The sequence below is a fragment of the Oncorhynchus masou genome, chromosome 11 (genome assembly GCF_036934945.1).
Source record: "Oncorhynchus masou masou isolate Uvic2021 chromosome 11, UVic_Omas_1.1, whole genome shotgun sequence".
Taxonomy (NCBI): domain Eukaryota; kingdom Metazoa; phylum Chordata; class Actinopteri; order Salmoniformes; family Salmonidae; genus Oncorhynchus; species Oncorhynchus masou.
This window is the reverse complement of record NC_088222.1, coordinates 53,706,864-53,719,369: the sequence shown is the minus strand read 5'-3', so window position 1 is coordinate 53,719,369 and position 12,506 is coordinate 53,706,864. Positions and strand designations below refer to the sequence as shown.

Here is a 12,506-nt window from a genome sequence, read left to right as displayed (position 1 = left end):
GCTGATGAAACTGTGGAGTATTTCTGTCTGTAATGATTGGCTGGGCCTGGCTCCCGGTGGGTGGGCCCCAGCCCAGTAGTGAAATCCATAGATTAGGGCCTAATTAATTAATTAAATGTACTAATTTCCTTTATATGAACTGTAACTTAGTAAAAATGTTGATGTTGCGTTTATAGTTTTGTTCAGTATACATAAAGCCACCTTTCCAACTGATCAGACAGTCCTAATCCCCACTCAGGTATCAAGTACAAAGGATCGTTCAGTTTCGGTTGTCATCTGTTCTACGTCACCTTTTTGCATTTTAACCACGCCCCTTAATGAGCCCTCACAAACAAGATGGCGGCTTGCAGGAAGATGAGACGTAGCTGGAAAATTCAATGTTTCGTGTTTATCTTGTTACAACTGTTTACTCCCAACTGTATTTCGGCTCCGCCGGCAACCCAAAACGGTATGTTTAATATTCAAAACGAAGTTACCATGTTTTATGGTTAGTTTTATGTTGAGAGGGAGCTATATGAGCTAACGTAGCTAGCTTTCACCTGAATTAGTATCTGCGTTCAGCTTTCACCTAGCTACAGTAGCTAGTCGACGACCAGCTCCTGCTGTGCCGCCGACTGAGGTATATGGGTGCCGCCTAGTGACTTGCCAAGGTGTCAGATGAGGAACATGGCAGCCAACTCTGTCAGAAATAGAAGTCCGGGTTAAAATTTTACAGGCCTAATCATCTAATCTGTCATCAGTGACCATTAACCTTACAGTTTCCAATCCTAGCCACAGCGGGTTCGCTAGTTTGGCGTCAGAGTGAAAGTAAAGATTCATTTTGTCAACGATTCTGCTGATAATTGGTAGTTAGCTAGCAAGTAGCACAATGCTTTCGTGTTCGTATCATATAATTAATTATTCGAATATGAATTTAATATCATCTCAATGGTTAGAAAACCCACTTTATAGATACTATTTTGGTGGTAACAAGCCAGCTACAGTTAGCGAGTTATTTTGGGGTCTTGGACTCTAATTCCAGGTTTGACTGAGAGAAACTGGACTGGACTGTCCGACCAGGTGTCCCTCACCATGTATCTGAAATAATAAGCATTCTGTCAGTGAAATGGAAACACTTCTCTAAGCGGAGGCCCAATAAGGAAATGTCAACAAAATTATTTCCTTATCACAAGCCTACTTATAAAATATTTTCGTTTTCTGCCTGTACATCATTTTAATATCAACATGTTTTACTTGATAATGCTGTATATGGTATTGATATAGAGCTTTTATCTTCATTGGAATACTTTTCCAAGGTCCTTATTGCCTTCTGAAAATGTCTTGAGGACGAGGAAAATATCATTTTTCGATACCAGAGCAGATTGTTTTGGAGAAAAAACTACAACTCTGGCCTTATCGTCTCATATAGCTAGTCATGTCCCTTTTGTGCTAAAGCCGAACTGCTATGAGTTCCTTTTTTAGGAGCATTGCATGATGCCACATTCATGGAAAGTCAAACCATGTGGCCTATTCCTACCATCCAAATTGACATGACATGCTATCTATCCATAACAGTCTAGTCATTCTCAACAGTAGCCCATTCACTGTGCCTTGTGCTGGCAGATGTGATTGCCCCCATAGTTTCTTGAGTTACGGAAAGAGCCCATCTGTCATCCTACTGCATTTAACCTGTTATGAGAGCATTTCTTTACCATGTTAAGTATCACAATACTCAATACCAGAACGATACCACAGCAAAAAACAAGGCATATTAGCCAAAGGCACAGAATGGCACTTGATCCAGACATAAACTCAGCTACAGCTCTTTGCAATCGTTGGGCATCATTACATTAGAAAAATGTTACGTCAATATTTTTCAGAGAAGGCCATGTATTCATTAAATCTATTTGACTTTTACCAATTTAACGACATAACATAATGGTAATTTATTTGAATGGCATCTCTGGGTAAATCAATACAGGTGAATGTGTATTCAGTAGGAGTGTGTGCATGCATAGAGTTATTGAGCTTGTTTTGGCTGATGTCATCTGTAGCCTCATGGAAATCTGTTTCTCTAAAATTTGGGACTTATTTGTGTAGAAGTAGCTTATTTTTAAACATTTTGCACTGTCTTTAACCAGTAATCTTGGGATGCAGTTTATCAAATTGACATCACGTTTTTTTTTTCTTCGTTTTAGCTAAAACTAACCCTTAAACTAATTATCCTAACGTGCTACATTAATTCTACTAACCCGATACCGAGTGGCGCAGTGGTCTAAGGCACTGCATCTCAGTGCTAGATACAGCCTGGTTTGATTCCAGGCTGTATCACAAACGGCTGTGATTGGGAGTTCCATAGGGTGGTGCACAATTGGCCCAGCGTCGTTGGGGTTTGGCCGGGATAGGCCGTCATTTTAAATAAGAATTTGTTCTTAACTGACTTGTCTAGTTAAATGAAAAATAAATAAATACAAAATGATCCTAACCTGCTACAGTAATTATCCTAACCTTATGCGTAAATTCTCCTAACCTGCTACGAAAAGTAAATTCTGAGATCCCTTGTATCCAAATCTGCCCATCGGAGTCCTACAGTCAGTTAGTTCGATGCGGCAGTAGATCATCTTAGAGAGATGTGAGAAAGAGACCTATTTTTATTTTTTTTTATTTTTTATAAAGTTGATTAGTAATGTTTTGGTGGCAATCATCTTTGAAACCAGCATATGTTACATTATGGTTTGCACATTATCAACAAGAAACTACTAGGCCAGTGAATTTGTTCGTTTTAGCTGTCAGCTAGCATAGCAAGGAAAGTTAGCCTACAAAGCTGGAAGCTTCTGATATCATCTTGCATTGTAAAGTGTTCTAGCCTTTATGGATATTTTTTTGTGAAGAGTAATTAAGTTTCAGCTAATTAAACTGCTGATACCGCTCACCAAGTCACCTAAGGGACAGTTCAACATTTTATGGCCACAAATAACAACTGTAGTGACCCTGTGTTTATAAACGTGGATATCGACTTTACCACTTCAGAATGCTTTTGTGGCACAGTCGATGCCACACAGAGCTCCGGGCCAGAAGGTTGAGGGTTCACAGACCACTACGGATGAGCTAACTCTCCCTGCCTGTTTCATTAGACCTACAATACAATCAGAGCCGGCTGCAGACAATGACCAGTTTGGTGCACATCTAATTTTCAACATTTTGATGTAATATATAAAATGTATGCAACAAATTTTCCAAATGCACCATAACCAATAGGCAAAACCGACTTTAGGCGCTTCAACATGGTTTGCATTTTCAACACTACAATCTGCACATTTTGGCTTCTGGAATTATATACTGAACAAAAATATAAAACGCAACATGTAACAATTTCAATGATTTTACAGGGTTACAGTTCATATAAGGAAATCAGTCAATTGAAATGCATAGATTAGGGCCTTATTTATTTCACATGACTGGGCAGTGGCGTAGTCATGGGAGGGCATAGGACCACCCACTAGGGAGCCAGGTCCAGCAAATCAGAATGAGTTTTCCCCATAAATGTTTATTAAAGATAGAAATACTCCTCAGTTCCATCAGCTGTCTGGGTGGCTGGTCTCAGACAATCCTGCAGGTGATGAAGCCGGATGTGGAGGTCCTGCGCTGGCGTGGTTATACGTGGTCTATGGTTGTGAGGTCAGTTGGATGCTCTGCCAAATTCTCTTTTAAGATGTTGGAAACAGCTTGTGGTAGAGAATTGAACATTCAATTCTCTGGCAACAGCTCTGTTGGATATTCCAGCAGTCAGCATATAAATTGCACGTTCCCTCAACTTGGCATTGTGTTGTGACAACTCCATATTTTAGTAGCCTTTGTGCACCTGTGTAATGATCATGCTGTTTAATCAGCTTCTTGATATGCCACACCTGTCAGATGGATGGATTATATTGGCAAAGGAGAAGTGCTCACAAACAGGGATATAAACAAATTTGTGCTCAGAATTCGAGAGAAATGAGCTTTTTGTGCATATGGCAAATTTTTGAGATCTTGTATTTCAGCTCATGAAACATTGGACAAAACACTTTAGATATTTTATATTTTTGTTCCGTATGTTTTGGATGAATGTGCGCAAGTAGCCAACAGGAGACTTTTGAACTAGTTTAACCAGATTACTACTTTGACTGGTTGTGTTTATGCCACACATAAAGAATAGCTGGTCAGAACGGAAAGGCAGAGCAAGCTTTCCTGAATAACTGGGCCTGCTGGGAGCATACAGTGACAAGGAAAAGTATGTGAACCCTTTGGATTTACCTGGATTTCTGCATAAATTGGTCATCAAATTTGATCTGATCTTAATCTAAGTCACAACAATAGACAAATATAGTGTGCTTACAATAATTTGTGTGTTGTGTGTTATTAGTTTATTTTTCTTGTCTATATTGAAAACGTACTTTTCCCAACCTACACTATGAGTGTTTAAATTGTGTGAATCCCTAGGCTAATGCCTCCTCCAAAAGCTAATTGAAGTCAGGAGTCAGTTAACCTGAAGTCCAATCAATGAGACGAGATTGGAGATGTTGGTTAGAGCTGCCTTGGCCTATAAAAAACCCTCACATAATTTGAGTTTGCTTTTCACAAGAGGCATTGCCTGATGATTCATTTGTCCACGGTAATACAAATTGTCTATAAATGGAGAAAGTTCAGCACTGTTGCTACTCTCCCTAGGAGTGGCCTTCTTGCAAAGATGACTGCAAGAGCACAGCGCAGAATGATTAATGAGGTTAAGAACAATCCTAGAGTGTCAGCTAAAGACTTACAGAAATCTCTGGAACATGCTAACATCTCTGTTGACGAGTCTACAATACCTAAAACACGAAACAAGAATGGTGTTAATGGGAGAACACCACAGAAGAAGCCACTGCTGTTTAAAAAAAACAGTGCTGCACGTCTGAAGTTTGCAAGAGTGTGTTACTGGCAAAATGTTCTGTGGACAGAAGAAACACACCACTGTGTGTGGAGGAAAAAAGGCACAGCACACCAACATAACCTCATTCCAACTGTAAAGTATGGTGGAGGGAGCATCATGGTTTGGGGCTGCTTTGCTGCCTCAGGGTCAGGACAGAAAAATGAATTCCCAAGTTTATCAAGACATTTTGCAGGATAATGTTAGGCTGTATAAGAGGTCGACCGATTATGATTTTTCAATGCCGATACTGATTATTGGAAGACCAAAACAAAGCCCATACCGATTAATCTGCATATTTTCTTTACATATTTTTTTGATTTTTTTAATTGCTTTGTAATTATGACAATTGCAACAATACTGAATGAACACTTATTTTAACTTAATACATCAATAAAATCAATTTAGCCTCAAATAAATAATGAAAAATGTCCAATTTTGGTTTAAATAATGCAAAAACAAAGTGTTGGAGAAGAAAGTAAAAGTGCAATATGTGCCATGTAAGAAAGCTAATGTTTAAGTTCCTTGCTCAGAACATGAGAACATATGAAAGCTGTTGGTTCCTTTTAACATGAGTCTTCAATATTCCCACGTTTGAAACGCTATTAGCGCGCACTCCGCTAACTAGCTAGCCATTTCACATCGGTTACACCAGCCTAATCTCGGGAGTTGATAGGCTTGAAGTCATACACAGCGCAATGCTTGAAGCACAATGAAGAGCTGCTGACAAAACGCATGAAAGTGCTGTTTGAAAGAATGCTTACGAGCCTGCTGGTGCCTACCACCGCTCAGTCAGACTGCTCTATCAAATCATAGACTTAGTTATAACATAATAACACACAGAAATACGAGCCTTAGGTCATTTAATATGGTCGAATCCGGAAACTATCATCTCGAAAACAAGACGTTTATTCTTTTAGTGAAATACGGAACCGTTCGGTATTTTATCTAACGGGTGGCATCCATAAGTCTAAATATTCCTGTTACATTGCACGACCTTCAATGTTATCTCATAATTACGTAAAATTCTGGCAAATTAGTTTGCAATGAGCCAGGCAGCCCAAACTGTTGCATATACCCTGACTCTGCATGCAATGAACGCAAGAGAAGTGACACAATTTCACCTGGTTAATATTGCCTGCTAACCTGGATTGCTTTTAGCTAAATATGCAGGTTTAAAAATATATACTTCTGTTTATTGATTTTAAGAAAGGCATTGATATTCATGGTTAGGTACACATTGGAGCAACAATACGCACCGCATCGATTATATGCAACGCAGGACACGTTAGATAAACTAGTAATATGTGTAGTTAACTAGTGATTATGATTGATTTTTTTTATAAGATAAGTTTAATGCTAGCTAGCAACTTACCTTGGCTTACTGCATTCGCATAACAGGCAGGCTCCTCATGGAGTGCAATGTAATCAAGTGGTCAGAGCGTTGGACGAGTTAACTATAAGGTTGCAAGATTGAATTCCCTGAGCTGACAAGGTAAACATCTGTTGTTCTGCCCCTGAACAAGGCAGTTAATCCACTGTTCCTAGGCCGTCATTGAAAATAAGAATGTGTTCATAACTGACTTGCCTAGTTAAATAAAGATTAAATCAAGGTGTAAAAATCGGCGAAATCGTTGTCCAAAAATACCGATTTCCGATGAAAACATGAAATCGACCCTAATTAATCGGCCATTCTGATTTAATCGGTCGACCTCTAGGCTCATCTAAAACCAAGCCCATAGGATCATGGGAAATTCATACCTTACATATCCTGTACATCCACCTAATATACCACTCACCTTTGTCCCTGCCAGTTCTAATGACAGAAACCTCTTCTCAGGGAACTCCTATAGACTTATTTGACAGGATGTCAGCACTGATTACTAAATCATATTCTCTTTATCTTACTTCAATTTTTTTTGTTAATCAGAATTTGACCTCTTTATCTTAATTTCCCATTTTTTGGTCTCAATTTGAAAGGTTGAAGCTCAACACCAATTGAAGCTCCGCAGAAGTTGGGTGATTCAACAGGACAACAACCTAAAACGCAGAAGTAAATCTACAACAGAAGAAAATACGCCTTCTCGAGTGGTGCAGTCAGAGCCCACCTCAACCCGATTTGCGATGCTGTGGCATGACCTCGAGCAGTTCACACCAGACATCCCAAGAATATTGCTGAACTGAAACAGTTTTGTAAAGAGGAATTCCTCCTGACCGTTATGAGGGTCTGATCTACAACTACAGAAAGCGTTTGGTTGAGGTTATTTCTGCCAAAGGAGCGTCAACCAGTTATTAAATCCAAGGGTTCACATACTTTTCCCACCTTGCACTGTGAATGTTTACACGGTGTGTTCAATGAAGACATGAAAACTTATCATTGTTTGTGTATTCGTTTTAGCAGACTGTTTGTTGTGATCTAGATGAAGATCAGATCAAATTTTATGACCAATTTATGCAGAAATCCAGGTTTTCCAAAGGGTTCACATTGCCACTGTATGTGGCAACTGTTCACATTATTATCAGTAGTAGGGTAAAATCACTGGGGAAGCCAAGATGTTCGTTCATATGCCTTGCGACGTGATTTATACAGTTGAAGTCGGAAGTTTACATACACCTTAGCCACATAGTGTTTCACAATTCCTGACATTTAATCCTTGTAAAAATTCCCTGTCTTAGATCAGTCAGGATCACCACTTTATTTATTTTTAAGAAAGTGAAATGTCAGAATAATAGTAGAGTGATTTTTTTTTTCAGCTGTTATTTATTTCATACACTTTATTAGTATTTGGTAGCATTGCCTTTCAATTGTTTAACCTGCGTCAAATGTTTTTGGTAGCCTTCCACAAGCTTCCCATAATAAGTTGGGTGAATTTTGGCCCATTCCTCCTGAGAGAGCTGGTGTAACTGAGTTGTCGGCCTCCTTGCTCGCACATGCTTTTTCAGTTCTGCCCACAAATTTTATGTGGGATTGAGGTCCGGGCTTTGTGATGGCCACTCCAATGCCTTGACTTTGTTGTCCTTAAGCCATTTTGCCACAATTTTGGAAGTATGCTTCGGGTCATTGTCCATTTGGAAGACCCATTTGCGACAAAGCTTTAACTTTCTGACTGATTGAGATGTTGCTTCAATATATCCACATTTTCCGTCCTCATGATGCCATCTATTTTGTGAAGTGCACCAGACCCTCCTGCAGCAAGCACCCCCACAACATGATGCTGCCAACCCCGTGCTTCACGGTTGGGATGGTGTTCTTCGGCTTGCAAGCTTCCCCCTTTCTCCTCCATAACAATGGTCATTTTAGCCAAACAGTTCTATTTTTGTTTCATCAGACCAGAGGACATTTCTCCAAAAAGTACGATCTTTGTCTCCATGTGCAGTTGCGAACTGTAGACTGGCTTTTTTCTGGCAGTTTTGAGGCAGTGGCTTCTTCCTTGCGGAGTGGCCTTTCAGGTTATGTCGATATAGGACTCGTTTTACTGTGGATATAGATACTTTTGTACCTGTTTCCTCCAGCATCTTCACAAGGTCCTTTGCTGTTGTTCTGGGATAGATTTTTCCCCTTTCGCACCAAAGTACATTCATCTCTAGGAGACAGAACCCGTCTCCTTCCTGAGCGGTATGATGGCTGCGTGGTCCCATGGTGTTTATAATCGCGTTCTATTGTTTGTACAGATGAACGTGGTACCTTCAGGCATTTGAAAATTCCTCGTAAGGATGAACCAGACTTGTGGTCTATAATTTCTTCCTGAGGTCTTGGCTGATTTCTTTTGATTTTCCCATGATGTCTAGCAAAGAGGCACTGAGTTTGAAGGTAGGCTTTGAAATACATCCACAGGTACACAGCCTAATTTACATAATTTGAGTCAATTGGAGATCAGAAGCTTCTAACGCCATGACAGAATTTTCTGGAAATTTCCAAGCTCTTTAAAGGCACAGTCAACTTAGTGTATGTAAACTTCTGACCCACTGGAATTGTGATACATTGAAATAATTTCTGTAAACAATTGTTGGATAAATGTATTGTCATGCACAAAGTAGAAGTCCTAACCGACTTGCAAAAAGTCTAGTTTGTTAATAAAAATTTGTGGAGTGGTTGAAAAATGAGTTTTAATCACTCCATCCTAAGTATATGTAGACTTCCAACTTCAACTGTAGGCCTAAAGGCTGAGACCATAAGATGCCACAGTGGCAGAATAAATGGTCATGTAAGTTAATGTTTCCTACTTTTTCAGACCACTAAATAACTATTGATTTAGAACCACAGAGGGTTACCGCAAGTTGCAAAGAAAACAGGAGCTGCTTCCACTCTTAATGCACCATTTCAACATAATCAAATCACCTCTGCTTTGTCTAATCTAGTGACAAACTGAAATATAAAAACCATTTTGTCCAATTAATGTAAGCTAAATATGATGTGGCTGTCCATGATTCTGATTTCTGTGTGCGTGCAAGTAGAAAAACATGTTGACTTACCCTACTTGTAGAGAAACGCCAATGCCATCCTCTGTCATACAGTACACACTTAAATTTTTTTGTTGTCCAAGGCTACCTAGCTAAAATGCTTGCTCACTAGCCTAACTTCCTTTCATAAGCAACTTTAGCTACTTAACACTAGCCTTCTACATCTAGCTACATATTGAACTTCCATCCTCAGGCCAGGGGTGCAACAATGTATCAATTAATGATTGGATCAGAATCGCTGGCCAGTACAGAGAATTAAGTAAAACCACAAGTCCATATCTCCATCCATGTGTAACAGTATAGCTTCCATCCCCTCGCCTGACCCGGGCTTGAACCAGGGACCCTCTGCGCACACACCAACAACAGTCACCCACGAAGCATCGTTACCCATTGCACCACAAAAGCCACGGCCCTTGCAGAGCAAGGGGAACAACTGCTTCAGGTCTCAGAGTGAGGGACGTCACCCGATTGAAACGCCATTAGCGCGCACCACCGCTAACTAGCTAGCCATTTCACATCGGTTACAAATGGCTAATTTAGGAAAGGGACAACTTTAGCTAGCTGGCAAGCTAACCACTGGAGGTCAGCAACACAATGAGATGCAACAATTCAAGTTTTTCTGCCACTGATGTATGCTCTCAATAGGATTAGTTGGGAGTGACGCCAAATCCAAGCGGGCTTCCCGTGATTTTTTTTTTTGGTGCGCCAGCACCATTCACAGTTGAGCTTGCTCAGTTTAGCTCAACACTGATTAGCACATTTTTTGAAATCCTTTTTTGTTTTTAAGGGAGGCCAGATGCTACGTGCCCTGCCTTCAATTCTACGGGCGGCAACAACGTCATACTCGTTTGGAACAGACGGCATCAGATAATGGCCTACACGTAGAGAGACAGAGGGGCGCTGTTTCACTCGCTCGGATGCTTTCTCCTGTGAGATGCATACAGCCTCTTGCGAATTGAAGCAAAATGGTGAAACACAGAGAGCGGAAAGATACATTATATATACAGTACCGGTCAAAAGTTTGGACACCTACTCATTCCAGGGTTTCTTTATTTTTACTAATTTATACATTGTAGAATAATAGTGACGACATCAAAACTATAAAATAACACATGAAATCATGTAGTAACCAAAAAACTGATAATCAAATCAATGTTTTTGCGATTCTAAAAAGTAGACACCATTTGCCTTCATGACAGTTTTGCACACTTGGCATTCTCTCAACCAGCTTCATGAGGAAGTAACCTGGAATGCATTTCAATTAACAGTTGTGCCTTGTTCATTAATTTGTGGAATTTCTTTCCTTTTTGATGAGTTTGAGCCAATCAGTTGTTGTGACAAGGTAGGGGTGGTATACAAAAGATAGCCCTATTTGTTAAGAGACCAAGTCCATATGACAAGAACGGCTTAAATAAGCAAAGAGAAATGACTCCGTCATTACTTTAAGACATGAAGGTCAGTCAATGCGGAACATTTCAGGAACTTTGAAAGTTTCTTCAAGTGCAGTCGCAAAAAACATGAAGCACTATGATGAAACTCTCTCATAAGGACCACCACAAGAAAGGAAGACACAGAGTTACCTCTGCTGCAGAAGATAAGTTCATTAGATTTACCAGCCTCAGAATTTGTAGCCCGAATAAATGTGTCACATAGTTTAAGTAAGACACATCTCAACATCAACTGTTCAGAGGAATCAAGCCTTCATGGTCGAATTGCTGCAAAGAAATCACTATCTAAAAGACCCCAATAAGAAGAAGAGACTTACTTGGGCCAAGAAACACGAGCAACATTAGACCGGTGGAAATCTGTCCTTTTGGTATAATGAGTCCAAATTTGAGATTTTCGCTTCCAACCACCGTGACTTTGTGAGACGCAGAGTATTTAGAATTCAAGGCACACTTAACCAGCGTGGCTACTACAGCATTCTGCAGCGATACGCCATCCCATCTGGTTTGCGCTTAGTGGGACGATAATTTGTTTTTCAACAGGACAATGACCCAATCACGTTATTTGTATCTAAGGTAGTAGACAGCTGCTCACATCTTGAGAGGAATCTGTCTGACAAACTGCTATCAAGTATTTGTTATTTGTAATCAAAACTCTGAAGTTATTGATTGTATTACGTTTCTATGCAAGCTATAAAATGACTCCCTACTCTGCACACCGAAACCTTAGTAATGTAGCTATCTTGCTAGTTTTAACAAGTAGATCTGTTGCTAGCTAGCAGGATAAGATTGCTTTATCGCTAGCTAGTCATTTCGGTACGAGGAGCATTTTCGCTTTCTGTTCATTCCAAGTAATGATTTAAGACTACAAAAATCTATAGGTAGCCTAGCGGTTAAGATTGTTGGGCCCGAGCCGACTAGGTGAAAAATCTGTCTGTGCCCTTAAGCCTCCTGTAAGTCGCACTGGATAAGAGCGTCTGCTAAATGACTAAAATGTAAACGTCCCCCTCTGCATCGTTCACCATGGTGGGATCCTTTCAATATGCGTATGTGGTCTGGGCACACAAATGCTACTAGAGAGAAGCATGTGTTGATGACAGTTCTACAGTCTCCATCAAGAGGCCCAGGCTTTTGGCATAGATGGCAAACCTCTTTTCTGGACTGTAAGATTGTGCCCTCCATTGCACTCCACGACTCCAACACCATCATTAAGTTTGCCGATGACACAACAGTGGTAGGCCTGATCACCGACAATGACGAGACAGCCTTTTGGGAGGACGTCAGAGACCTGGCCGTGTGGTGCCAGGACAACAACCTCTCCCTCAATGTGATCAAGACAAAGGAGATGATTGTGGACTACAGGAAAAGGAGGACCGAGCACACCCCCATTCTCATCGACGGGGTTGCAGTGGAGCAGGTTGAAAGCTTCAAGTTTCTTGGTGTCCACATCACCAACAAACTAACATGGTCCAAGCACACCAAGAAGGCCGTGAAGACTCCCCCTCAGGAGACTGAAAAGATTTGGCATGTGTCCTCAGATCCTCAAAAGGTTCTACCACTGCACCATCGAGAGCATCCTGACAGGTTTCATCACTACCTGGTATGGCAACTGCTCGGCTTCCGACTGCAAGGCACTGCAGAGGGTAGTGCGTGCGGCCCAGTACATCACTGGGGCC

At 40.6% G+C, this 12,506-nt stretch overlaps 1 protein-coding gene across 2 annotated transcripts in view; it reads left to right on the top strand.

Annotated features, from left to right (window-relative positions):
* The first annotated feature begins 311 nt into the window (after positions 1 to 311).
* Positions 312 to 12,506, top strand: part of LOC135548830 (proteoglycan 4-like) — a 29,491-nt gene continuing 17,296 nt past the window's right edge. For both annotated transcript variants that reach the window (XM_064978798.1, XM_064978797.1), the window contains exon 1: positions 312 to 448. In XM_064978798.1, the coding sequence (XP_064834870.1) occupies positions 337 to 448 (112 nt within the window). In that variant the 5' untranslated portion in view covers positions 312 to 336. The remainder of the gene's footprint in view (positions 449 to 12,506) is intronic.